General features: G+C 49.8%; 8 protein-coding genes across 8 annotated transcripts; 5 read left to right on the top strand and 3 right to left on the bottom strand.

Moving 5' to 3' along the window:
- Positions 1-863: 863 nt before the first annotated feature.
- Aud_004983 (phosphatase PAP2 family protein) lies at positions 864-1,714 on the top strand (the record flags this gene model as incomplete). Its single annotated transcript, XM_043289919.1, has 3 exons — positions 864-911; positions 998-1,187; positions 1,248-1,714. The coding sequence occupies 3 exons, from the start codon at positions 864-866 to the stop codon at positions 1,712-1,714; spliced, it is 705 nt and encodes a 234-aa protein (XP_043145854.1).
- Positions 1,715-2,372: 658 nt separating this feature from the next.
- Aud_004982 (FAR11/STRIP family protein) lies at positions 2,373-5,792 on the top strand (the record flags this gene model as incomplete). The annotated part of the gene is made up of 5 exons (XM_043289918.1): positions 2,373-4,334; positions 4,385-4,497; positions 4,561-4,730; positions 4,781-4,910; positions 4,961-5,792. 5 exons carry the CDS (start codon positions 2,373-2,375, stop codon positions 5,790-5,792), a joined length of 3,207 nt encoding a protein of 1,068 aa, XP_043145853.1.
- A 309-nt stretch (positions 5,793-6,101) lies between these two features.
- Positions 6,102-7,175, top strand: Aud_004981 (ribosome biosynthesis protein MAK16; the record flags this gene model as incomplete). The annotated part of the gene is made up of 2 exons (XM_043289917.1): positions 6,102-6,163; positions 6,263-7,175. The coding sequence occupies 2 exons, from the start codon at positions 6,102-6,104 to the stop codon at positions 7,173-7,175; spliced, it is 975 nt and encodes a 324-aa protein (XP_043145852.1).
- A 629-nt stretch (positions 7,176-7,804) lies between these two features.
- Positions 7,805-8,548, top strand: Aud_004980 (uncharacterized protein; the record flags this gene model as incomplete). The annotated part of the gene is made up of 1 exon (XM_043289916.1): positions 7,805-8,548. The coding sequence occupies one exon, from the start codon at positions 7,805-7,807 to the stop codon at positions 8,546-8,548; it is 744 nt and encodes a 247-aa protein (XP_043145851.1).
- Positions 8,549-10,124: 1,576 nt separating this feature from the next.
- Aud_004979 (putative MFS sugar transporter) lies at positions 10,125-11,842 on the top strand (the record flags this gene model as incomplete). The annotated part of the gene is made up of 2 exons (XM_043289915.1): positions 10,125-10,680; positions 10,743-11,842. 2 exons carry the CDS (start codon positions 10,125-10,127, stop codon positions 11,840-11,842), a joined length of 1,656 nt encoding a protein of 551 aa, XP_043145850.1.
- A 500-nt stretch (positions 11,843-12,342) lies between these two features.
- Aud_004978 (uncharacterized protein) lies at positions 12,343-13,675 on the bottom strand (the record flags this gene model as incomplete). The annotated part of the gene is made up of 4 exons (XM_043289914.1): positions 12,343-12,832; positions 12,919-13,036; positions 13,097-13,469; positions 13,526-13,675. 4 exons carry the CDS (start codon positions 13,673-13,675, stop codon positions 12,343-12,345), a joined length of 1,131 nt encoding a protein of 376 aa, XP_043145849.1.
- A 1,379-nt stretch (positions 13,676-15,054) lies between these two features.
- On the bottom strand, positions 15,055-18,338 carry Aud_004977 (mannose-ethanolamine phosphotransferase GPI13; the record flags this gene model as incomplete). Its single annotated transcript, XM_043289913.1, has 2 exons — positions 15,055-18,016; positions 18,094-18,338. The coding sequence occupies 2 exons, from the start codon at positions 18,336-18,338 to the stop codon at positions 15,055-15,057; spliced, it is 3,207 nt and encodes a 1,068-aa protein (XP_043145848.1).
- Positions 18,339-19,792: 1,454 nt separating this feature from the next.
- On the bottom strand, positions 19,793-20,332 carry Aud_004976 (uncharacterized protein; the record flags this gene model as incomplete). The annotated part of the gene is made up of 1 exon (XM_043289912.1): positions 19,793-20,332. One exon carries the CDS (start codon positions 20,330-20,332, stop codon positions 19,793-19,795), a length of 540 nt encoding a protein of 179 aa, XP_043145847.1.
- Between the last annotated feature and the right edge of the window lie 4,640 nt (positions 20,333-24,972).

Genomic DNA, 24,972 nt, shown 5'->3' with positions numbered 1-24,972 from the left:
GTGAGAGAACAAAATTTCGCAATGATAACGTGGGGGAAAGTGCGTCATGATTCGATTATAGAGATAAGAAACCGAGTAATGAGAGATGGAGACTGGTCTTGTACCTGAGACTGCAGAAAAGCCCCGAAGAAGCAAGAGGAGGAAAGGAGCAAGGAACAGAACAGAGACTGCGTGAGTCATAAAAAGGACTTGATAAATTAAGCGATTGCAATGGGCAGCAAAACGGTTGTTGTTTTGTTGCTGCCCAGGCGCTGCTCTCACTTCCGTGCAGGTGTATGGTTGTTATAATTTATCTACTTGGTTAAAAAATATATTGACTGACATGTTGAATGGTTCCACAAATAAGACGTACATGTCATATTTACTTTTACCTTCTTTTTTTTCCGTTAGATTTCTGATACTTCGTGGCTGTTATCTTCGACTTATGATCTGATGTTATGATCCATCCCCTCCCCCTCATTCCCGGTGCTGCTTTTGGTGTTCCTCAGCGGGATCTCGTTCATGTGATAAAGTTGTTAAAGCAGCGTCCATGACGGCCATGGTTATCGCTCTTTATCAGGACCCATTGAGGACAACCACTGTACTCCATGTTTCCATGACTGTCGACCGGAAGTGAACTACGGTTCCTGTTTCAGCCAATGCTCGAAGTATAAATTTGCCCTGTACATCGCAGGTGACGGCGGGATTTTTGATACGCACCGCATTGCACACTCTCCTCATAATGTATACCAGTTAACGATCGTCGATCGAGATTCCTAACAGTCATCAACAGCATTCAAGGGTGCAGTGCAGGTGCTTACTCCACCATTCGTCCAAGTAGATAGTCAAGCTGCTTATCTATCCTATACACCTGGCGAGACAATATGGAAGAAACACCGCTGGCATCGCTGTCGTTAACCCACGTGCATTATGTGAGACTCTGTTCCGAAAGACCTCAATCACGACTGGCGACGTCGAGCAGAGCTTTGACACTGACTCCCATACTTCATGTCCATAGAACCCTGAGGACCCGCTATCCTTCCTTTCTGCCTGGCTCGCCCTTGTACCCCAAGCACTATGTGTGGCCTACGTGACCCTTATTTTGGCTTCGAGAGAAGTCGAAGTGATTTTGATGTTTGCTGGGCAAATGGGCTGTGAGGCATTCAATTTTGCCCTCAAGCGAATTATCAAAGAAGAAAGACCAAAGCGTATGTGATAGAAGCAGAAGATACACATGGTGACCTGGGCTAGGGACTGACCTTGATCAGAAATGCTCGGGAAGGGCTACGGGATGCCGTCGTCTCATGCTCAATTCGTTACATATTTCGCTGTCTACCTGACCCTGTTCCTTCTCGTCCGGCATGTTCCAACTGTTCCAAAGCCTGACACGACATCCTATTTTCTCATGAGGGTGGGGCTGGCTGCCGGAGTGTGTCTCGGGGCTGGCGCGGTGGCCACCAGCCGCATCTATTTGAACTATCATACTCCAAAACAGGTGCTAGCAGGATGCGCTGCTGGCGTTCTGTGTGCGGTATCCTGGTATGTGGCTACGAGCTTTTTGCGGACGAAGGGCTATGTCGATTGGGTATTGGATCTGGGAATATCTCAACTCTTGAGACTTCGAGACTTAGTGGTAAGTCAGGATCTCGCAGAAGCAGGATGGCAGGAATGGGAAGGGCTGCGAAAGTTGAAGGGGCGAGGTCACAGTGATCATCCGTCGGCCAAATCTGATTGAAATTCGGAGACTTCATGGACCTACTGTTATAGCAGATCGATCATCCGTGTATGGGTTTCTATTATGATATCCTGGCTTCCAGCATCCTTGCTGAAATAGTATAGAAGTGAATTTTATCTTAAGCACTGAGTGGACCCCAAAAACTTAAAATTGATGGAGATACGTATACTTCCCACGTCAATAACAATCCTGCTTTAGCCCTGTCCGCATTACCATGCAGTTGAGTGCTCGTAGTCCCTCGCAAGTAGTAAAACTATCGCAGTCAATTCAGCCATCTCTCAATCTTACTCGAGCCATGTCCTGGTTCAAAACCTCGTACATTTCTTTGAAAGAGTATAGTATCACGTGACACCCAGCGGAGCGCGTGGACAGTCAGTCCACCGCCATAAGCGATTTCTCAACTGCTTCGTCGCTATGCCCAGAGCTGAATTCCGCAGGTTGGATCTTGAAGACTGATGGCGATGCTTGGCCTTTGGATTTTTTCCAGACATTTTCCTCAGCGGAATACTTAGGCTTCTATCCGTATTCCTTTGCCTGCCCCTCATCTTTTGATTCCAGTTCGCTTGAAGATACCATGATAGTATGGCTTTACAGTAACATTTTCCGTCTTTGTCCTAAGCTATTTCCTCGAAGCTTTGAGACCATTTTTTAGAGCTCAATGACGGATGATTCTATTGCGTCTTCTGAACCCACAATGCAGGAACATCATATTGTCAAGGCCGACGAGGTCGATCAAACAGGAACCGACATCACAACTGTGTCGGATGATCAGTTGATGGAAGCGGTCGCGCAAGGCCTGCGACAGGAGCAAGCTTCAAAAGCGACGACTTCTGAAGCAAATGAGTTGCAAGAGCAAAGACCCAAATCATCGAGGCGTCCGGAACTGCGACGGGACGTATCAGCTCCCCCGCCTCCTTTACAGCCTCCGCCTCCTGCTCCGGTGCAGCAACTCCCGGACAGACCGCCGGACTCGTTGAGTCTGGCTCAATTAAAGCAGATAGTTCAGGACATGCCCAAGGTCGATCAACCTGCGTATGCATTTGAGTACGCTGACTCGCAGCCTCTTGCGGAAGAAATCGAAGAATGGTTCCAGTACAGCGAGTTTGATCGAATCATGCTCCTTGGCATGAAGTCTACATTTGAGCGAAAATGGGCTTCTTTCTGCGAAAAGCAGTCTGCGGTTTCCAATCAGCTGCCTTGGCTTGATATCTCTCATGACTTACGCAAATCTTTCATGGAACAGATCATCAATGGGCTGCCAGATCGAGACATTTCTGCTCGTATCGAAGCGTTAGAGGTTATTTGCTATGCATTGACTGGTATTTGGGGTAGTACTGCTGGAAAAGCAGTCCCTGACTACCCAGAAGATCTGCCCCCGCAGGCAGTCACAGATACACCAAAATCAAAATCACTGCAAATCATATGGATGCAGAGAAACGCTGAGCTTGTTAATGAATGTTCAGGACTTGGTCCATTGCTCAGTTGTCTGTGCAAAGCTCTTGAGAAGAATCGAAGCTCGCCCAATCCCGAGTTGGATGGTCTGGACTCGAGCTCGGATTCCGCAAATGTCGCTGCCTCAGAACATGAAGTGAACCTTGTGCTTACGGCTTTATACATCATCGTAGAGATTGGCCGAAGACAAGAGAAACATGATCCTCAAAATTTCCCCCTGCGCGATGCGCTCATGGGCTTGAAGCCTAACCTGCCAGTCTTTCTTGTCGAGGTCATCGCACGACTGCGGTGGGACGATTCAGCAAACATTCCGCTCACGCGGATCATCCTCCTTTTCTGGAAGTCTCTTCTCCTCTTCTTTGGGGGAAGCGAGAGCTTGAAGAGAGCCAAGGAAGAGTTAGAGCCGCGAATGGAGGCACGGGAAAACTCTCCCAACAGGAGGACACCATTTCTGACTGCTTCCCCCCTGGATTACCACCTGTTCCGGCAGGAGATCACGTCAAAATACCCTGCTTACAACCCCCCGCTGCCAGTCGTTCCTCTGGAGCTCGAAAATAACTCGATTCTCCCTCCTCTTCCTCAGCATCCTAGCCGCACCAGCTCATCCACCGGTCTCTTTTCCGGAGTAGGTCCTTCTGTGGCTGGTGGGAACGGCTCTATCCTCCATCAGTCTGTCCACATTGCTACACCGGCTCCATCACCTCCACCGTCACCTATAGGACCCGGTGGCAAAGCGGGCAAGAAGCAGAATTACCAGACGAACCAGAACTTTCCTTTTATGTATCCTCCTTTGGATGACTCGAGCAACGATATCGGCGGAAGAGGCAGCACTGAACGGCAAGATGCACTCGTGGGAAAGCGATGGGAAGGAAGCGATGTACCGGCGTCGATTATTGAGGCCGGAAAGCTCTTCTCTACTCACGTCAAGATGACGAGAGCAATGCGCCAGCTGTGGGAAGAAAGAGAGCGTTTCATGAAATATGACCGTGGCTGGTATCTTGACGAAAACTCAACTGGCTCAGACGAGGACCCCTCTGGTGACCTTGTTGAGGGCTTGCAAGACCTGAGTTTAGAGGAGAGAAGAAAGTCGAGTCCCATTTGGGTTCCACAGAGGGAAACCGATAATGATGATATACAGCGACGCTTAGATGCTGTCGAATCATTCTACGTACGTGCTCCCCCGTCTTTAACATTGTTGACATACTGACGCCTTGATAGTCCCAGGTATTGGTGCACCTACAGTCGATCACAATTGTCTTCTTGAAGATCATTTTGACCAATGTCAGTGCTATGGTTAATCAAGCGAATGGTCAGAATGGACATGCTATGAGGTATGTTGCAGACAACCTGTCGACAAAACAGGAAGAATAGGAAATGGCTGACTTGACGGTTAGTGATGGCTACGGGGCCGCCAGTGGGTTTCCAGCTGCACCCAATAGCTTCTCGGATAGTTTTAATGCCGATGCTGCCATTGAGGAACTTGACAACATCCGCCTGCGAGAAATTACAGGGAAGGCTATATCGGGATCCTTGTTGCTCATGTTGAAGTGGTTCAAGAGATCTCGTAAGTTACGACATCGAGGCCTATGCGAGATGGTTTCTAACAGGCTATAGATATATTAAAGTTCGAGTATATGACGCAGCTTTTGCTCGACTCGAACTATTTACCCCTGGTTCTGAAGATGTTCGCGCATCAAGACATCGACCAGGCGATAGCACAGAAGAACGACCGTGAAGAACTAGGGTAGGTGCTCGTCAAGCACTGATCACGAGGGAGACACTAACTCTGAACAGTTTCTTTCACTTTTGTCATGTTCATTCCGATCAGCCACCGAATTCAGCTGATAATTCAGACGAGGACTCATCACCGAGTGAAGATGAAGCCGTGCCCCCGCCTATTCTTCGGCACCGCCGTGACACGGATCCGGGCACCTCCTCGGTACGACCCTCGTCTCCCCAGGAGGGTCTCCCCGAACTGGTAGAAGGCCCCCATCGGCCTGAAGTTGACGAACTGGGATTTCCGACTGCTCCTCCGCCGAAAGAGCCCATCACGGTGTTCTCGTTTCGGAACTTCTTCTCTGCCATAAATTACCTTCACATCATGCAGAAGATCACGCGGGACAAGGCACACAGATGTCTGCTACTTGTTCAGTACAAGTCCAGCACGATCTTACGAAAGGGGCTCAAGATTCCTGATCCCCACCTGCGATTCTACACCTTGAAATTGTTCAAATCTCAGGTACCCTACTGCGGCCGCAAGTGGCGCCAGAGCAACATGCGGGTCATCACTGCAATTTATCTATACTGCCGCCCGGAGCTACGGGATGACTGGCTGGCTGGGTCAGATATTGACGCAGAAGTGGAGGAGGCATTGCCACTGGAACAAGCCCTCAGAGGGCTGACACACTGGTGGCACCTACGTCGATACACGGACGTGATGGGCGGCGAAGAAGGTGCGTCCATGATGGAAGAAGAGCGGGACTTCTTCGTACGCGAGTTGGAAGCTATGGGTTGGGGGTTTGCTGGTGAGGAAATGATGAACGAGGAGGCGGAAATGGCTGCTAACGGAGCCATGATGAATGGGGCGGAATGGGATGGTGGCCCTTTACAGATGGAAGGATGGTGATGTAAATATCTTTTAGCGTTGAGGAAACATATTGCCGCTGCATTTTGTTGAAATGGCCATCATAATGCGTCGCATATAGGTAGCTCCAGCTGGCTCTAATAAATAGAGCAACAAATAGATCAGAGTTGATAACGATAAGCCGGCAATCGATAAGCGCCGACCACGTGACCGACTGCTACCGCAACTTTTTTTTTCCTCTCTGCGGAGAAAATCAACTTTCGATCCATAAGGTCAACAGAAAACCATTCTACCTCTGAACAGGCTAGGCTGTGTCAAATCCGGTGCACGTAGCCGCCGGAATCGAATATCATGTCTTCCGACGAGATTGTCTGGCAGGTTATCAACCAGCAGTTCTGCTCGTACAAGCTCAAGTGAGTGAAACCCAGGAAGCGCTCGTCGAGTTCGCCGCCCGCGAAAAACAAGATCTCGGCGATGAAATTACATGCACGTACTAATACCACATGACTCAGGACAACCAAAGGTCAGAACTTCTGCCGCAATGAGTACAATGTCAGCGGTCTCTGCAATCGCCAGTCTTGCCCGCTGGCCAACTCGCGGTACGCTACCGTGCGGTCGGATCCGGAGACGGGCGTTATGTACCTGTACATGAAGACGATCGAACGAGCCCACATGCCCAGCAAGCTCTGGGAGCGGATCAGGTTATCGTCCAACTACGCCAAGGCGCTCGAGCAGCTCGACGAGCGACTGATCTACTGGCCCAAGTTTCTTGTTCATAAGTGCAAGCAGCGTCTCACACGGCTGACGCAGGTGGCTATTCGGATGCGGAAGATCGCTGCTGAGGAAGAGCGGCTGGGGGAGAAGATTGTGCCGAAGCTGGCCCCAAAGATCCGGCGGAGGGAGGAGACGAGGGAGCGCAAGGCTGAGTCGGCTGCCAAGGTTGAGCGGGCGATCGAGCGTGAGCTGATTGAGCGGTTGCGGAGCGGCGCTTACGGTGACCGGCCCCTCAATGTTGAGGAGGGGATCTGGAAGAAGGTCCTACGCGGTTTGGAGCGCACTGGTGAGGGTGAGCGGGACGAGGACCTCGACGACGGTGAAGAGATTGAGGATGAAGAGGAAGAGGGCGTCGGTGAGGTGGAGTACGTCAGTGATCTTGAGGAGGACGAGGACCTCGAGGATATCGAGGACTGGTTGGGCGGAGACTCAGCCGGCGACTCGAGTGATTACGATGATGACGAGGAGGATGAGGACAGTGACGAGGAGAGCGACGCAGAGGACCAGTCCAGCGATGAGGAGGCCAAGAAGCCCAAGCCTGGGTCCAAGAGAAAGCGTGCTGCACCGCAAGCAAAGCCGCGGAAGAAGGGTGCTCGGGTCGAGATCGAATACGAAACCGAAGGAGCGGGCAAGGAGAGTATCCTGGCTTAGATGCAATCACTCTCGTCGGGGCAGTGAAGGATATAGAAGAAAAAGTAATTGGTTTGAGCTACATTTACGGCGTTTTGGTTTTTCCTTGCAACTTACTCCTGCGATCGGGGCTTGTCATACCCAGTCATTGCATCCACTTGTTTAACGACTGATTTTGAAGCTTCAAGAGAATATTTTGTTCGACAACATGTACAGAGCCTAAGAGGATTATCCAAATATGCATCATGTCTTGTCGGAATATCTGCCCGTGTAAGTAGGTTACCTTAGTGTTAAGTGATTTCTCCACGTTCAGGGACTCACGTGCGGCGGTAACTGGATCCGCCGTTGAAACACGCCAGTCCGTAGAGACACGGTGATCTATCTGTCTGATCGCAAAGAAACCACAGTTGCTTTACCACTGGATTCCCATAGACCTCAGAGCTTCAATGCGCCGCTGACGATTAAAGTTCACACAATCCCATTATCCTGAACCTGCACATTAACTTCAGTCGCCCGTACCGTTGAGCTTAATTAATCCTCCCATCCTCTCACTCCGAATCGCTTCCAACCCCGCCACCGTACAGTTTGGACCTTCCTTCGCGGCCAGTTTAGCTTCTGCGCATATTCCTCGCGGCGAATCAAATCACAGAATGACCTCCTATTTCTCTTCGATTACCTCGTCGTCAGCGATCTCCAACATCAGCACGCGGCTCACCTCCCTCCGCCGTGCCATCACGTCCGGAGATGAGGCCGACGACCCAGAAAACGAAGACTGCTCTCACATCTCCAACGTCCTGCGTGCCTACTACACAGAGAAAGGCCGGCCCTTTCCATCATGGCTCCCTCCGGACCCTAAAGCTCCAGCACCCGCACCTTCCCGAACGATCGCAACCACTCAGATCCAGCCAGGCGCCTACGGACACGGTTCAGCGGTCAGAACCTCAGGCCCCGGACGCGGTGGCGGGCTGAGTGATCTATGGGGAGACTCGGGAGCCTCTCAGCAACCACCAGCATCACAAACGGCCAGTCTGCGACGAGGACGTCTGGCACCCGGGAGCGCAGGCGCCCCGCTGTCGATGGTGCACAGCGCTCCCTCTGGCTCAATGGTGACACCTCCCTCGGGATCACCCACACCGCCGACTGCGCATCCGTCCGGGGCACGACCTCTCCCCAGTCAGCGAGCGGGGTCGTATCAGACAATTGCATCAGGCCAGGCCTCTCTTGAGCGGGCTGCGTCTGCGCAGGAGAGACTGCGAGCCCGATTGCATGGAGGGCGGTCGCCTAGCCCGGCCCAGACTCCTCCGGGCGGCAGTCGGCCGGGGTCACCGTATTACGGGGGAGGGGCAGATCCGAGTGTGCGAAAGCCGGTTGGAATACCGCCGGGACGGCGTTAAGAAGGCGGGATTTGGGTGGTTACTGATCAACGGCCAGTAAATGAAGCTGTTACGTCTTAATAGTACTACTAATTTCGAGTCCAACGCTCGAGATGGACATCGCTGGATGGTGCCTGTCTGAGATCTGTTGCGCAGAAGTCTGTACACAGCGTTTGAGCCATTTTGCTTGTTTTATTTTGTAATTATCTCTTCAACATCTTAGAAATAATATTTCTCCTCGGACCGATTTAGTATTCCCAAGTCTCTAAGTGAAACCTTTGGAGGGTCATAGACTCTTCATTACTGCGTACCTCTACAGATTGTAAGTGCCCGATATACACGTGACCTTAACGAGTCCGCCACGGGCTGATTCGTTCCTTGGTTGTTCTTCTCATGGTCTGACTGTGAGCGACACTCACACTAAGCCTTTTGGCACGGGATCTTAACCCACCCCGGCGAATGAAAGTCTCGGGTGCATTTCGAGGGCAAGTACTGCCTTTCTTGGCTGATGCATCTCGGGATGTGTCCGTCTTGGTGGCGTGCAGCGAGCAATCAGCATCCCGGTTCTTGACCGGACGATCGATTTAACAATTGGACATTTCGGGATCGACCAGCATTAAATGCCTCATTCACATTAGCTAACTTAACACATCTCGGAGTTTTCGACCGCGGGTTGATGATGCAATTGGATGGAATTCCACCGAAGTGTCTCCGAGATTTCGGGATGGCTGCGTGGTACAGTGCACGAGTGGGAGGTCAAGATTTTGCTCTGACTGGCTACGTACGGTGTGCCTGCGGTTGCACTACATGAATCCAAGTTTTCTAGTTGCGTCCTGAGTCGTCCAGTCCACTACTCTTCTCCAGACCTCCACACCAGCCCGACTCTTTGCCTCCACGGGGATTCGTCTCGTTCCCCAACCTTTGCTGCTTCAAGCCTCCGCATACTTTGCACCATTACCAAGTATGTAGATGGCGCTCATTGAGTTCATCGAGTTGAGTTTATCCCTGCTAGTCGAAATCATCGATTGGAGGGGAGAGACTGACTGACTCAAAATGCCTCCAGGATGAGCACCACACCACCAATTGGTCATTGGCCGTGATGATCATTCCTTAAGCTTCGGCCATTCCTCCCCACCGTTCCAGAATGCTTCTTGCTGTTGTAAGCCTGTAGATAGTCTACGGAGTAATCTGTTCCATCGGTTGCGCTGCCCGTTCTTTTCCCTGGTTTTCTTTCTGTCCCCACTTCCCCGTTAGAGCCTTGTCCCGCTTGTTTCGTGCCCTGAACCCGTGATGACCGTCACTCCGCGGCCCAGGACTATACCCCGGGATGCCGTGCCCGTATAAATATCCCCCGGGTTTCTTCTTCTCTTTTCCCTCGTTGTCAATCATTCTTCTCTCCAACGTCCTTTCTGCAGGCGGTTGTCCTCTTCCTATCTAGAAGGCTGTCTTTGTAGGGAACGGCAGGTCCTCCCCTCTTCTCTTTCTACTTTAGGTGAAGCCTTCCATAGGTGAAGGTCTTCTGTACACATACCTACTGCCTCTGGCTGCCTCTCAATACTCTACTTCATTTTATAATCATTCTCCTGCGTTGCCCGCCATGGCAGTCAAAGATGTCGAGGTCCCTCTCGACGACCACAAGGAGGTCGCCGAAGAGATGGATGATATTCGAAATGATACCAAGTCCGAGGCTTTCAACGAAGCTGCCATGGATGCTGAGCTCCAGCAGCTGGAAGAACAGCTTGGTGCCATCAAGAAGTCTCGGTTTGAGCTCACTTTCGCCAACCCCGCTTACTTCACTTATGTTCTGGTGGCCTTTGCATCTATGGGTGGTCTACTCTCTGGTCTGGACCAGTCGCTGATCAGCGGTGCGAACCTCACCATGCCCAAAACTTTGCATCTGTCCGCCTCGCAAGCTAGTTTGGTCAACTCCGGTATGCCCCTCGGTGCCGTCGGCGGTGCCCTGATCCTTAGTCCTTGCAACGAGTACCTTGGTAGGCGCATGGCCATCATTGTCTCCTGCATCCTTTACACTATCGGTGCTGGACTCGAAGCCGGTGCCATTAACTTTGGCATGATGTTCGCCGGCCGTTTCGTTCTTGGCATGGGAGTCGGTCTTGAGGGCGGTACTGTCCCTGTCTACGTCGCCGAGTCTGGTAAGCTTCCTTCCTTTCCGCTTCAATCTTTTTGGCGAGGGCTGTTACTGACTGATGTCTAGTCCCCGGTAAGATCCGTGGTAACTTGGTCTCTTTGTATCAGTTGAACATTGCTTTGGGTGAAGTCCTCGGCTATGCGGTGGCCGCGATGTTCTTCGGTGTCGCTGGTGACTGGCGCTACATTCTCGGCTCTTCCCTGGTCTTCTCGACGATCCTTCTTGTCGGCATGCTGTTCATGCCTGAGAGCCCCCGTTACCTGATGCACAAGGGAAGAACGGTCGAGGCGTATGGTGTGTGGAAGCGCATTCGTGGCTTCGATGCTTACGAATCCAAGGAGGAGTTCCTGGGCATGCGCCAAGCTGTCGCCGCGGAGAACGAGGAACAAGCCAACACCAAGAAGTGGGCCTGGCTGGACTTTTTCACCAACGGCCGGGCTCGCCGCGCCATGATCTATGCCAACATCATGGTATTCCTCGGTCAATTCACGGGTGTGAACGCAGTTATGTACTACATGGGCGTCCTGATGACAAAGATCGGCTTCGACGACCGTACCAGTGTTTATATGTCACTCGTTGGAGGTGGAGCCCTGTTGATCGGTACTATTCCCGCAGTGCTGTATATGGAGCGGTTCGGCCGACGCTACTGGGCCAACGTTATGCTTCCTGGTTTCTTCATCGGTCTTGTGCTCGTGGGAGCTGGCTACGCCGTCGACTACAATACTTATCCTGCCACGGCTGAGGGTCTCTATCTGACCGGTATCATCCTTTACATGGGCTTCTTCGGTTCCTATGCCTGCTTGACATGGGTCATTCCCGCCGAGGTGTTCCCTACCTATCTCCGTAGTTACGGCATGACCACTGCGGATGCCAACCTCTTCCTGTGCTCCTTCATTGTCACCTACAACTTCACCGCGATGATGAACGCAATGACTCGTATCGGTCTCACTCTTGGTTTCTACGGTGGCATCGCCGTCCTGGGTTGGTTCTACCAGGTCTTCTTCATGCCCGAGACCAAGAACAAGACCCTCGAGGAGATTGACGAGCTTTTCTCCAAGCCTACCTCGGTTATTGTCAAGCAGAACATCAAGAGCACCGTTGAGATCATGCGCGACCTATCTCACTTGCGCTTCAGAAAGGTCTTTAGCCCTAGTCCTAGGCTATAGACAGGCTTTCCGGGTTTATTGTGCGTGTGACAAGTGTTATATTGTCTAGACCTGCAGTATATGCATGTCATGAGTTTTAGATGATGATGATGATGATGGGATATGTATTCAAATTGTATATATATATACATTAAGCTTACATCAAGCTACTAGGAATCATTAAAATTGTTTCCTCAATTTACTACCACAGTTCCTTCACTCCTTGGTAAATAATATCCCCATTGTTTTGAAGGTACACATGAATGTGAGCTACGATCGTGATAGAGACGGATATGGAACCATTAGAGTTAGGTTATGTTCTTCTGGCTGCCAATATAGAGACAAACAATACAGCCAACATAGTTTGATGCCAGATAGGACAAATCTAACATATAGTAGCTCCGATAATCGGGAACTAAAGGTGGTTGCATTTCAAGGACGGCAATTGACAAAGATTTGAGGATGGCATGGTGTTTCAAATATACAACCCTAAATCTACTCTACTGTACAGTATATAATGTCTATACACCTCCCCCACCATCATTATGCGCAACAACAGTCACTTCGACTTGCTTCCGAATACCAGCCGACCCCGCGCCACTGTCCTGTCTACTCCCACCCGTCTCCACCCCATCAAGACTATTCCGACTACCGAGTATATGGTCAATACTCGCCCCATCATCGCCCCGATTCCTGGTAGAAAGTATCCCACGCAACCGCGAATCAGTCTTCCGATGCGAGGTGTTATGTTTCTGTGCTGTGACTGACGTCGTCGCCCCGCGGGTCCCCGTGAACGCTGCACCCAGCTCGTACGAGCGAGATCGCTGTCCGCTACTCGTCATATAATGGAACCCCGAGAGAATAAGAGAGCGGAGACACGGCAGCGACGCGGTGATGATCACCAGGTTTGCTTCGATGTATCCCCAGCGGAGGAGGTTGATTGTGCCGCCTAGCGCGTCGTTGTGTATCTCGGGGAGCCAGATGGTTTTGGCGACAGCGGCGGCCATGGCACTGTTTTTGGTATTAGCAAGCAGGACGAAGAAGGAACGGGCACGAGCAGAGCAGGGCAGGACAGGGCAGAGGAGGCTAAGGCTTACACCAGGCCGCAGCTCATGAGGGTCACCAAACTGATTTTGATCCCTAGTTTGAGCTTGAGGTGCCAGAAGATATAGGTGGGGACAACGGCCAGGTAGAGATCGACGAAGATGTTGAATACTGAGGGGCATCCGTCAGTTCGCTTTCGCTGAATGTTAGGAAATCGGCTATTGGACATACCACTCTGGAAATAGCCAAAGTTAACCTGGATGGAGTCCGCCGCACAGGTCCCAGCAACGTTGTAATCCCAAAGCATCGACACGGGCGTGCAAGACGCAAACATCAAGATGATGACCACAGAATTGAAGATCACCTCCATCACGGCCAGGGCCGTCAGGATGATGCGCTGCCATTTCTGCCCGCCCAGGATGGCCAGAAGGTACAACACAAAGGCGGCGCGGCCGACGGCTGTACAGAGGATCAGGAACGCCTGTCCTAAGATGTAGAATTTGCGACCCGTCGTCGCGTCAGGTTCGGGGACGGTTTCGTCCGGCAGGCCGTATCCGTAGTTGACTGCAATGGTGTTCAGGGAGCCGCCGATGATACCTAGGATCTAAAGCGGCCGTTGTTACGAAAGGGCTCTCTGTAGTGCGCAGGAGCAATACGTACCAGCGCGGAGATCATCACAACATCGTCCGTCCGGAATTGGCGAATCTTCGTTTTGGCCAGGACGCGCAAAGAGACCACGACCGCCGAGATGCTTGTCAGAACCCATATCAGGACCACCAGGCCCGTTCCACGTGGGTTTGGAGCAGTCATTGTCATCTTTCTTCACGAAGAGACAACTGCCCAACGTCATGCAACAGATCAGAAGGCGCCCTATCCAGCACAGTAAAGAACGTTCTGCATTTCGCTTATAGAAACAGAGAGTGAACCGTCCAGAAGAGAGGGAAGAGAAAGAAAAACAAGCAACAGACAACCTTGTCAAGTAATAATAACTTCTTGACAGTGGCCATCGCAAAACCCCTAGCCAGCTTTGCCCCACTGGCAACGGCGAAATTGACAAACAACCTATCGAGTTGGATAGCCAGCTCATTAAAATTCGAACTTCCCAGTCAATCTTACTCCACGAGCATTAAGTCTAATGGTTACTCGCCAGGGCCCACCCATGAGTCTTACTGAATCCAGCAACCTAGTCGCCGGGACCAGCAGTAGCAGCCCTAGAGCCCCCTGCGCGTAGCGGCTCCAATAACCTAATTTCCTACTCGTGTTGGACGTAGAACCTTCCTGTCTACTCCCTGTTTGGTAACGTATCATTGGTTGCAGATAGCCAGCAACTCTGAATTGCTCCTATCCAGAGGGAGTCTATTGTAGGGGCGAGCGAAGTTAATCTCAGCTAAGTGACCCGGCCGAGCCCGTCACTGTCAGCCTGTCGTTGTCATGCCAGATCCATATCATATGGGTACTAGTAGGCATCCTGGTAATAATGCCAGCATGTGATACTAGAGCGAGCTCAGAAATCAATTCGAGGCATAGGCCAGTATCCGTACCTCGCCCGAAACCCACCCTCGCCACAACGGTCAGACCTCTCTCAGGCTCCATAGGGCGCAGCTTCTAGACCTTAGCCGTAGTCCTCTGGCCCCATACGGAGCTGAACTGAAATCAGAGCTTGTTATTTACATGCTGTGCGTTATTTCATAGTATAAATTCCATTATCTATAGCTATCTACTATTAGTAATTAGATAAACAACAATAGACGACGGTAGACTTGAGAAAGGGACAGTTGAGAGCGAGACAGCAGAGTGAAATGTCAGTTGGCGAATCACGTTGCGCGTCGCAATTAAAGTTGCAGCTACGACGGAATAAACTTCCGGAGATACAAAATTTTCCGCTCCGCTGCAGGGTCGCATTATGTAAGAAACCTTGTTTTTGCTTGGTAGACTGCACGCTAGGCTGCTTCTGGGTAGTAATTTGGACCCTGCCGTCTCTGAATTAAGTGCTAAGTAGCGAGTGCCGACAGAGTGCCGACACCATGTGGCGAAAATACGAGTAGCTTCTAATTTTATTTGTTCGGTAGGATATGCTAGTTTACATCTGTGCATGAAGTTTATGTAAATAATTGATACAGGAAGTGCATCCTTATAAATGCCAATGACACACAACGTCAGCAATACATCTGGGCCCCTGGCAATATGTGCTACCAGCCGAATATTTCGGCCACACTCAATACGCTGAACCGTACGCCAGCGACAGAGAATAAGATCAAGACAATATCCACCACGCCGAGGACAGCAGCCCCCATCATGAATCGAGGGCAGAAGATCCGGTAGAGCATAAGGTGGCGGCGCAGGTGGCCAGCCCACATCGTCGTTGCGAGGTTGATCGTTGCAAAGTAGAGAATATATGTCGCGGCCGCTTGCGCGACATCCGACAGAATTCTGGTAGTGGGCGTGCTGGATGTGGTGGATGAGCTGCTTTCGTGCAGTTGGAGGGGTCGTTTCCACAACACCGTGAGAGGAACAGCAATTGCAGTGAGGATTTGCGCGCCGAACGTGTTGAGGATTACCAGAATGGGCGACCAAGGGTATTGAACAGAAGACAAAGGGATGAACGCAGATTCCCATTGGATACTGGTGAGGGTGGCCTGGTGTCCGGTCTTGAAGAAGTGGAACGACCCAAGAAGACCCAAGATTATAGGTCCGATGGCTGAGTTGCCGGTGACAAGACCATTCGTGTCAAGGATCTCAAGAAGAGAGAGGATCTGCCACAGCAGCAGGCCCATTGCCCCTTGGCCCATCGGTTTCTGCATGAGAATGATAGCCAGGCAGAAATTAATGACGAGGAAGAAAGCCCGTGTGCCAAAAACATTCCCGAATCCCAAAATAGTAACCGTTTTTCGGGCCGGTTCTCTACCCTCGGATTCAGCAGCGCCTTGACTGATATTTATGCTGACGCACGGTTTGGTGTAAACGAACGCGGTGGTTCCAGCGGCGAATGCAAGGGCCAGGACGATTTGAGCGAGGAATACTCGTATGGTCTTCAAGGTCTCTTTGCTCACAAGGCCCCATTCACCGTCGTCGGCAGCCTCGAGCGTCCAGAAAATGGAAGCGACAAAGAGACCGAACCGGAACGCAAAGCCAATCCACAATGTCGCTGCTCCTTCATAGGATTTGGAGCCTGCATAGAAAGACCGGACAACTGCTGGAAGGATGAGGGTCACAAGAAAGGGAATAACAAGTTGCCAGGGAGCAGACGTAGATGATGTCGTGGAAGCATAATAGGTGGAGCGGCAGAACGGCATCTGCTCTTCACGGCATAGACGGGAGAAGGACGCAATTCTTCCCAAAATCACAAATAAGATAGAATGATAGACTCCAAGCACGCGGTCCGCGGTTGACTTCTGCCGCATCGATGATGCACCCGCGACGACTCCAAAGGTGGAAAGGAAGAACAGAAGGATTTCATCCTCCCATATTGTGTACGAGTTCGATGCAAAGCCTATCGATTGGGACACTGTGAAGATAATTGCGAGCCATCCCCAAAGACTATTGGGGAGAGGTAACACTATGCGCCCAGGTTTACCGAAAATGGCCCATGAAGCACCAATGATGCTTCCTATGGCAGCCAGCAGAGCAGAAGACTCGACTGCTCGAGCGGACAACATGCGAGAGCAAGACAAACAAGCTCCAGTCACAGCACCCAACACGGATCCCACCCCAACGGAGGAGAGCAGAGACCGAGTGAGTTCTGTTCGGGCGGCTTTCAAACCTCGCGCGTAGAATACGAGAAGGACGATCGCTGCAGAAAGAATTGCGACGCCCTGCAACATGCTGGGTACATCAAACTTCGCCCATAACCCACGGCAGACATGCAAGATCTGCCGTTGGTACTGGCGATGCAATTCAGAAGCCGAACGCGGAGCTGCCACATTCGATTTACCAGCTCTCGAGAGCTGCTGCCAGGCGCTCTCTGCGGCTTCCCAAAGCTCCTCTGATCCAAGTGACTGGGCTTCATCCGCACCATGCGAGGATGTATACTCGTGCTGATACCGTCTGATTTGTGTAGAGGTCAAGCGGTTTACTGTGGCAAGATTTTTCCAACCGTTACCCCCAACTCCGATGAAAGCCTCCTCGATCGGCGAACCAAGGTTGTTGAAGGGGATTGGCATCCCCAGAAGAAGTGACAGGGTGGGTACGAGGTCTATCTGGGGAATGAAACGTTCCCGTGCGGTTCTTGGAGGATTAGCGGTCTCCAAACTGGTACGGCCGAAGATTGCCTTCTTCGAATACATCCAGAGAGCCGCCTCGACTTCGTCGTTTGATTCGCCTCCGTGGTCGCCCTTGGAGTCCATTCCGTGATCCCCCATGACCACCAACAGCGTCTTGTCATCTAGCTTGGCGATGATGTCTTGAATTACTTGATCCATCTCGCGCAGTTTTGCGGCCATAGCCGGGTGGTTTGGTCCATATCGGTGCCCGGCATGATCGACGCCGAGAAAATGACCGAAAATGACATCCCATTTCGTCGAGTTTTCAGGATGCAACAGCGGGAAAAGATGATCGTTGACTCCATTGTCAACAGTGTGCAAGTCCCACACATTGAAGGAATCGAAAGGGCGTGTCAGATCAGCGTCGAAGTAGCCCGGGAAAAGAGCATGCCAGGTATCATCTCCCAGGTGGACCAAGGTCTTGCCTGCCGCGTGTAGCTGCGCAACGAGGTTATCTTCATCGATTGCCGTCCCGGCAAAGTTAGAGCCAGCATCCACAAACGTAGGTAGAGTGCCCGTTGTCAGTCCCTTGAGTCGTTGCAATGTTGTGGTCGGCGGGTCCGCAATGAATGGAAGCAAAAAAGCGTTCTCGGGAGACTTGACAGCCGTTTCGTACAAAACTGGTATGTTGTTGTGAAACAGATGGGCTGTTTCACTCTCCGTCTCTGGTACAAAAGGTACCGTAAAGTCGTACCGCAAAGCATCTATAATGAGCACAATAGCCTTGTCAAATGACTTTTCATGCCAGCATCCTTGCTTTCCTTTACTCCCTGATGAAGACGAAGAAGCACCGTCGAAAGGAAGAACATCACAAGCCGATTTATTCTCCAGGACCATCCGAGTAAGGAGGAAACCTTTCGTAAAAAAGAATATGCCAGCAACATGCAAAAGCCTAGGATCATTTTGACCAGTCAGCTCAAGGCATCCAATAAAGACTAAAAGCCTCTGAGCAACAAGGGGTAAGCTTACAGTATCCAACCAAACACAGCCAGTATTCCTAAATGTTTTATTGTGAATGCGCGCTCAAATTCCTTCGTCTTGTCCGCCGGCGCTTTAGTCGTCTTTCCCGACCGCAGTTGCGGTCGTGTTGCTCGAAGGTCGCTGGGTTCGGAAACCCGCGGCGAAGACGTTCCAAGGGCAGAAGCTGCCGTAGGTCGCGAGCCTTTGGAGCTCGAACGATCATAGCCGGCCTCAGAGGGTGTCGGTGAGGCCATTTTGGGCACACAAGTCAGCGTAGAATGAAAGCTGCTTCATCCAATGGTCAAAGTTGCCCCTAGCTTTCGTCGTTTTGGGAGGGGATGTTGTCGTGCAATATGTTGGCAGGTGCCTGCAAGTGCTGGAGTGGCCTCCGATGCGAGAAGCTCCGAGGAAATTGGACCACTCAAATGGTCTTCATTGATATTGTAAGGACTGAGTTCAGGAGCTGAGGTACAGAGGAAAGAAATTAAAGGCCAAGAAAAAGAAGGTATACCCTATAAGTCCCTATCTGAGCTGTCAAGTGTGCTCTCCCATCGAAGCCGACTCAAAGCACGTTCATGGCTACAATGACAGCTCAAATACAACAAATAGAACCAAGAAAATAATGAGAGACTTGTTGTCAATTGATCTTGCTGATTATGAAAGACAAACGAATGAAAGGCCAGCAGAACGATCAGTTCAGATTGTCCGGACCCTCCCAAAAATCTCCTGCCGCCCGTGACGTCGGGAGTTCGGCGGTTTCGGCGTCTCCCAATTAGGTAGCGAGGTATTCAGGCAAGCTTTGCGCGGGGCGTCATTGGTCGGCCCGGCGCGGAACATTCGAAAAGCCCTGCCACGGGTGGGCCATGTTGCCCTATCTGGAGTCTTGTTTACGGTCAGTGACTATCAATGTGTGAACTTGATCTACAGACTATTCATGGATCGTTCATATAAGTTATCTGTACAGGTAATGACATCCATTGAGGCTCACGCTATGGAAAGCGGCCAGGTAATGTATAGCGGACTAGTTACATACATTATCCAGTTGTATGACACCCTAAAGGCAAACCGAGAATTGCAAGGGATGAAAGAAGCATAAAAGTAGCATAGAGAAAGTAAAAACAGGGAAAGAAGAATGGTAAAAATAAAGGTCGGGTTGAGAAGGAAGAAGAGGCTCCAAGAAAGAAAAGTGAAAACCCGCGTGCATTACGTCCTTCAACCCTAGTGACGTGGCAGGGCTGAGAGGACCACAAGTGACCAGACACAAGAGATGAACGCCAATAGAAGCGAAAAGACCAGGCAGCAAGCGATCCCAAAATGGCAATGCAGAGAGAAAGAAAGAAAGAAGCAACCCTTTGCTATACACAATTCAGCTTCGGTAAGCCTTCGATCTGGTAACTCTTCAGGTCAATCCGGTCGATGACATTGTCCTCGCGAGCATCAGTATAGCCGGATGACCTGAGTTAATGGTGTAGAGTGTAGGATCGACGGAGTATTTGCGTATGTGCAAGTCGAGGACGAAAAGGCAAAACGGGAATGGTCAAAAGGTGCAGACAGCAAGACAGGACAGATTTTCGCCAGAATATGGTCATGTATTGGAAGGTGTCAGTGTCGTCGAAGGATGGAAGGGATTAAAGTAATCGATTCTTTTCGGTATCGGTTCGGCGGAGAGATAAGCAGGTCACCTCAAAGACGGTCGGCGGTCGGCAATTTAGGACCATCTTTTCATATCCTCCTTCTCCTTGAGGCCGCCCATGCGTTCGATGTCCAAGGATTGGAAACGTTCCGCGTCGCTGGACTGATAAGGTGGAAGCTCTTCATTGCATGGTTCCAACCCGACGGCGCCGGCATCACTAATTCTGACCACTACAACGCGACCAGACTTGCGCTTTCCAGACTCGTCTTCCTCCTCGGGGAACGTAATGCGGATTTCAGGGACCGGACTGGGTGGTGGGCTTGAAGAGTTCTCCATCAAGCTGCGCTTCTCATCGTACACCAGAATAGACTGTGTCCTCGTGTTTGAAGATGCGGAGATCGTGAAACGACGATGGTTGGGCGAGCACTGCCCGTTATGAACTGGGAGTTCGGAGTTCATCTGATTTTGGCGCTTTCGTCGCAGAACAAGAAGAGTACCGACTAATACAATTCCGAGTAGAATGAGGACCAAGAGAGAGATCAATAGGTTAATCATTGGGGGGGATAGTGAACTATCGTCGCTGCTGTCGCCGCGAGTCACAAGCTTGATGAACATCTTTGCTGATTTTAATGGACAGGTGTTCCCTAGCGATGCGTCTCGACTTCAAATCTTGCAGGCTCGTTAACGAGTTCGAATATTCGATGTGTGAGAGTATTTGATCCAAAAAGTATAAGTCGTGCTGTCACATTTCGATTCTCGTCAATGACCATTCCAAGGACATCAGGCAGCGTTTTCCATCATCATCATCATCATCATCACTTACACTATATCCGAAAAAGTTTCTGTCAATCGATATGAGGAAACTTATTCGAGTGTATTCAGAAGTCCAAGGAGAGAATGAATCGGGTGGGTAGTGGTGGTGGTGGTCGGGTCGGTCGTGAGTTGATCGGCCGAATCGTATAGACTGACTTGATCGGCGGCGATGATAAAAGAACGGACAGCAAGGTGAACAGCTGAAAGAGTGAAGCTGGCACCTGCTTGGGTTAGAGAGAGAACGTGATGGAGTGAGAAAGGAGGAAGAATGAGAGAGGGGTTGGTATGGGGGGATGAAAACAAAGACAAGGGAAGAAAAATGAGAGACTGAAGGGAAGGGAAGGACTTGAGTTGGGGAGGCAGGAGAAGGAAGGCCAGCAGTCAGTAGTCAACAGCACAGCCGACCAGTCCGACTCGAGGGAAACGGGGCGCAAGGGCGCCTAGAGCCTTAGTGTTCAGTCTTAGAGGTCCAGACTCCAGACCGCAAGGGTAAGGTACTTTTCTTTTCCTTAGGCAGACAACCTGTCAGTGGGGTCATTCTGTGATCTAGTGAAGAGACTAAACCTTTACAGGCATTCTCTAAGAGTTCTAGCGTCCAGTCGTTACTCTGTCACTAAAGAAGAAGGAGTCCACGCCGCATTAGTTCCAGTGTTTCGTCGTTTGTTTGTAGTTTTACACAATGTTTTGCTCATTCCTTGGTGGTTCGCTCGGCGTTGCCGCTAAAGCGGGTGTAATTTCCCCATTGTAAGCATACAGCCAATAAGAAAGCCGTTGTCCCTGACGCCAACTGTTCATCGAGCTTATTCGTCACATGTCCCATAGATTGACATGGGTTTTCTCCGTAAGGAAGGGCGCTAAAATACGTGTGTGCTAATATTATCTTTCTGGGCTGACTATTGAATCCTAGGTACATTTTCTTTTGTTGTGGGCTTGTGGCTTTCGTGTTTTCAGCCCCTGAAAAAAAGGGCCATTTGCTTGGTTATCTATCCATTGTTGGATGTGTCCAGTTATGGGTGTTCACGAGAATAATGCATACTTAGATATTCACTTCAGACAGTTGAACACTTGTTCTCTAAGGATTCCCCCAGGGTTCACCGAGGATCGGGTCTATGTCTTTTCCCGAAGTTCGGCGGAACTTCCAAAAAAGACAGACCTTGTGCATTTGACTTTGCGAGGAACAAGTGTCGTAACTCACATCCAAGGCCCTGCAATCTTCTCGCTGTACTTCTTATGGACGGACAAATTCTTGTAGGGTCACAGGAGGTGGGGTTCACGACAAGCCACAATGACATCAATTGCTTTATTGAACTTGTTTATCCTCTTCCAGTGCACTCCATATTATAGACTAAGGTAAGTCTATTGTCTAACAAGATCCTATGGATCGTTTTGTACAGTGTTTAGAGCAGACATTTAAGCATAAATACCAGTCCAAGCACCATGTGTAAGCCTGGCCTAGAAGCGCAGCAGTAAAATGGTATTAGCGGCGTTAAACGAGTTTATGAATTCTGTAAGATTTAAGAATAGATAACTTGAATAAACACTGTATTGCTCATTCTACATGGTAGGTGTCAAGGGTTTACAAATGTCGCGACGCAGAGCAGATTATACTGTGAGGCCGCCACAGCATAAGGTTTATATGTTTGAGCACAGGAACGACGTTTAGCACGTGGAGAGTGGGAGACTTGAATGACCGACTCTCAATGTTTGCATATAAGAAGATGGGTCTCAGCAACCTATTTAATAGCAGTATGAGCTGGCAGATGTTTTCAAGGACCGATCGAATGTCGTTCAGAATAATAGGACTCATGCGGAGGCTTTACAAGCCTCTGAGCACTTACGAAGAAGAACCTGAACCCTTTCACTTAAGAACGATCATTCTACAGATTCGAATTTGGATTACCTCTAGGAATAGTCTTCTACCAGTTGGGCCATGCTCAGACTGGATATATAGCTCGCTGGACAACCGGAGGAAACTGATCATGACCGGACTATGGAAAGTTCTAAGTTGAGCCCACTACCGTCAGTATGATCGATATATATATATATGAAGGCTGTATCTGCCCAGCATCAAGCATGGTTTGTAGTATATGTTTGCTCAAAGGAACTCTGAGCAGATTGCTTCCACCCCTGATGGTTAGTTTTTTCTAGCTGTCACCATTGAAGGTTTTACGTTTCCTGAGTATCTAAAAACCCATCAGACATTGTCTATCACTAAATATATAGATTTACTGAGCAGGTTAGGCTCAGAATTCTTTCTAGTTCTTCATTAGTCAAGGCCAATGACTCCCTTCAAGCATGCCGACAACACAATCGCCGGGATGTGCGCCTTGACTCTGGAGGCAGCAGCGGCTTGGGTCATGCTACACAAGATCAACGATCCCCTGCTCAAGCCATCAACTGACAGGAATGATGGAATAACGCAGAGAAGCTAGAAGTCCCAGTTACAGTAATGGAGTCACACAAGACAGTGCTAGGAGTAGAGCATTCCAACCCTCCGAGCAACTTCAGCCGCGCCAGGAGGTCAAGACTCACATAGCAATCTACGTCGTCCAGCTCATTGAAAAATGAGGTGGACGATATGTAAATTTCGGCATTTAGCAATATTTTCAGTTGTACTCTGGTAGATAGTGGGGTCGGATGCAAATTTATGAGGCTGAGAACTTGGAGCTCTTTAGATTCTGGCAATTGCTGTGGCCAACGCTTGTCTACTCTTGAAGGTATATCGCCTTCATTCTTGGCTATGTATCTTCCTGTTCCTTTCCTGCTAATGTCATAGAGCATAAAAGAAGACCACAACACCTACTTAGTTATTGGTAATCCCTATGTAAGGGTTGTTGATCCATGCCAAACCGAACTGTTTTTTGCATGGTAGAGGAATTAGGTATACATGCTTGGATAACTATAGAATGTGCATCTAGAAGCCATTAAAAAGCTTGAACTAAGGGTTCTTTTGATATTTGAATATCTTTGAGCTCCCACTCTCCCCACCTCTATATTCATTCACTGAATAGGGTAGTCATTACCAAGACCACAAAAGACACTTCCATCTTTAATCATGCACCCTCACTGCTTCTTACTTGCTCTTTTTGCTCCCTACGTGGCAGCTTTACCTCAAACAAGTGGCTCTCAATGCTCTACTGGGTCTCTTCAATGCTGCAACAGTGTTGTTGCGGCCGATTCCCCTGAAGCAAAATCTCTCCTAGCTACCCTTGGAATTACTCCGGATGCAGGGGTTGATGTCGGGATCAATTGTATGCTCTACAAGTCTCTATATGCCATCTTTTTGACGCTGATTCTTTTTATAGGTAGTCCAATTTCTGCTACTAGTGTAGGAGGAGCCACTTGCGCGGCGCAGGCTGCATGTTGTTCTGGACCTAGTTCCGTAAGCATAGATCTCCATTATCAAGAGCATATCATTAAGGGCCAATAACTAACAAGATCTGATAGGCTGGCATTGTTGAGCTAGGATGTGTACCTGCCGACCTATCCTAGTAGCGGGCAGGGCGCGCTGGATGCTCAGGCTGTTCAACCGAGCCGCACAGCCCTTGCAAAGTCATGTCTAAATTAGACACTAGTTAGCTATTGGTTACATGACATCATACTAATTAATGTAGTAAGCTTATATCATATGACCTAGCTTCCTATCACACTCCCCTTTTCATGTTCAGCCATTACAGCCCTAGTTAGACCCCTTTAGCAATTTCTTACCGTCCAAACCTAGGTCATGGGTTGAATCGGCTTCTAGCCCGTGACAATCCTAGGTAATAATGTTTGTATGGTAGATGCATATACGCGGAATATCAAGGGAAGAAGGTCTAATTCTTCTAATCTATGATCTTGTGCCAGAATTTATAGACAGGAAGGATGGAAGCAATCATTAAACTTCACTCTAACCTTTAATTCTTTGGTAACCTCAAGGCACCCCAAATCAAGGGCAGACAGCCACGGAAAATCACCCTGGTGATGCTGGAAGCCCTCTGTGATCATCTACTTAAGATTGCACGACACCAAGCAAAAGAACAAGCTGTGGATCTACAAGATGATTATATGCAATTAATCTCAGACTTCTACTCATACCACTTAGTATTTGTTGATGAGTCTGGCTGTGATAAATAAATAAGCTTTTGAAGAACAGGATGGGCTCTAAGTGGTATCACGCCTGTTCAGGTAGCTAAATTTCATCGCGATTAGCGCTATCAAATACTTCCTGCTTACTCTCAAGATGGGATTGTGCTTTCTCGTGTGTTCCGGGGCTCCATCGATGCATCATTCTTCGAAGATTTCATTGAAGAACCTCTTGAGCACTGTGGAAGATGGCCTGAGCCCAGGTCTGTTCTGGTCATGGACAACGCATCCTTTCACCATTCTGAATGAATTGAGCAAATGTGCTCTGCAAAAGGCTTCAAGTTAGTATACTTACTGCCTTACTCACCAGACCTGAA

This window comes from Aspergillus udagawae (genome assembly GCF_001078395.1).
Source record: "Aspergillus udagawae IFM 46973 DNA, scaffold_3, whole genome shotgun sequence".
NCBI classification, from domain to species: Eukaryota; Fungi; Ascomycota; class Eurotiomycetes; order Eurotiales; family Aspergillaceae; genus Aspergillus; species Aspergillus udagawae.
The sequence above is the reverse complement of the archived record's forward strand: the minus strand, read 5'-3'. Positions and strand labels throughout refer to the sequence as shown.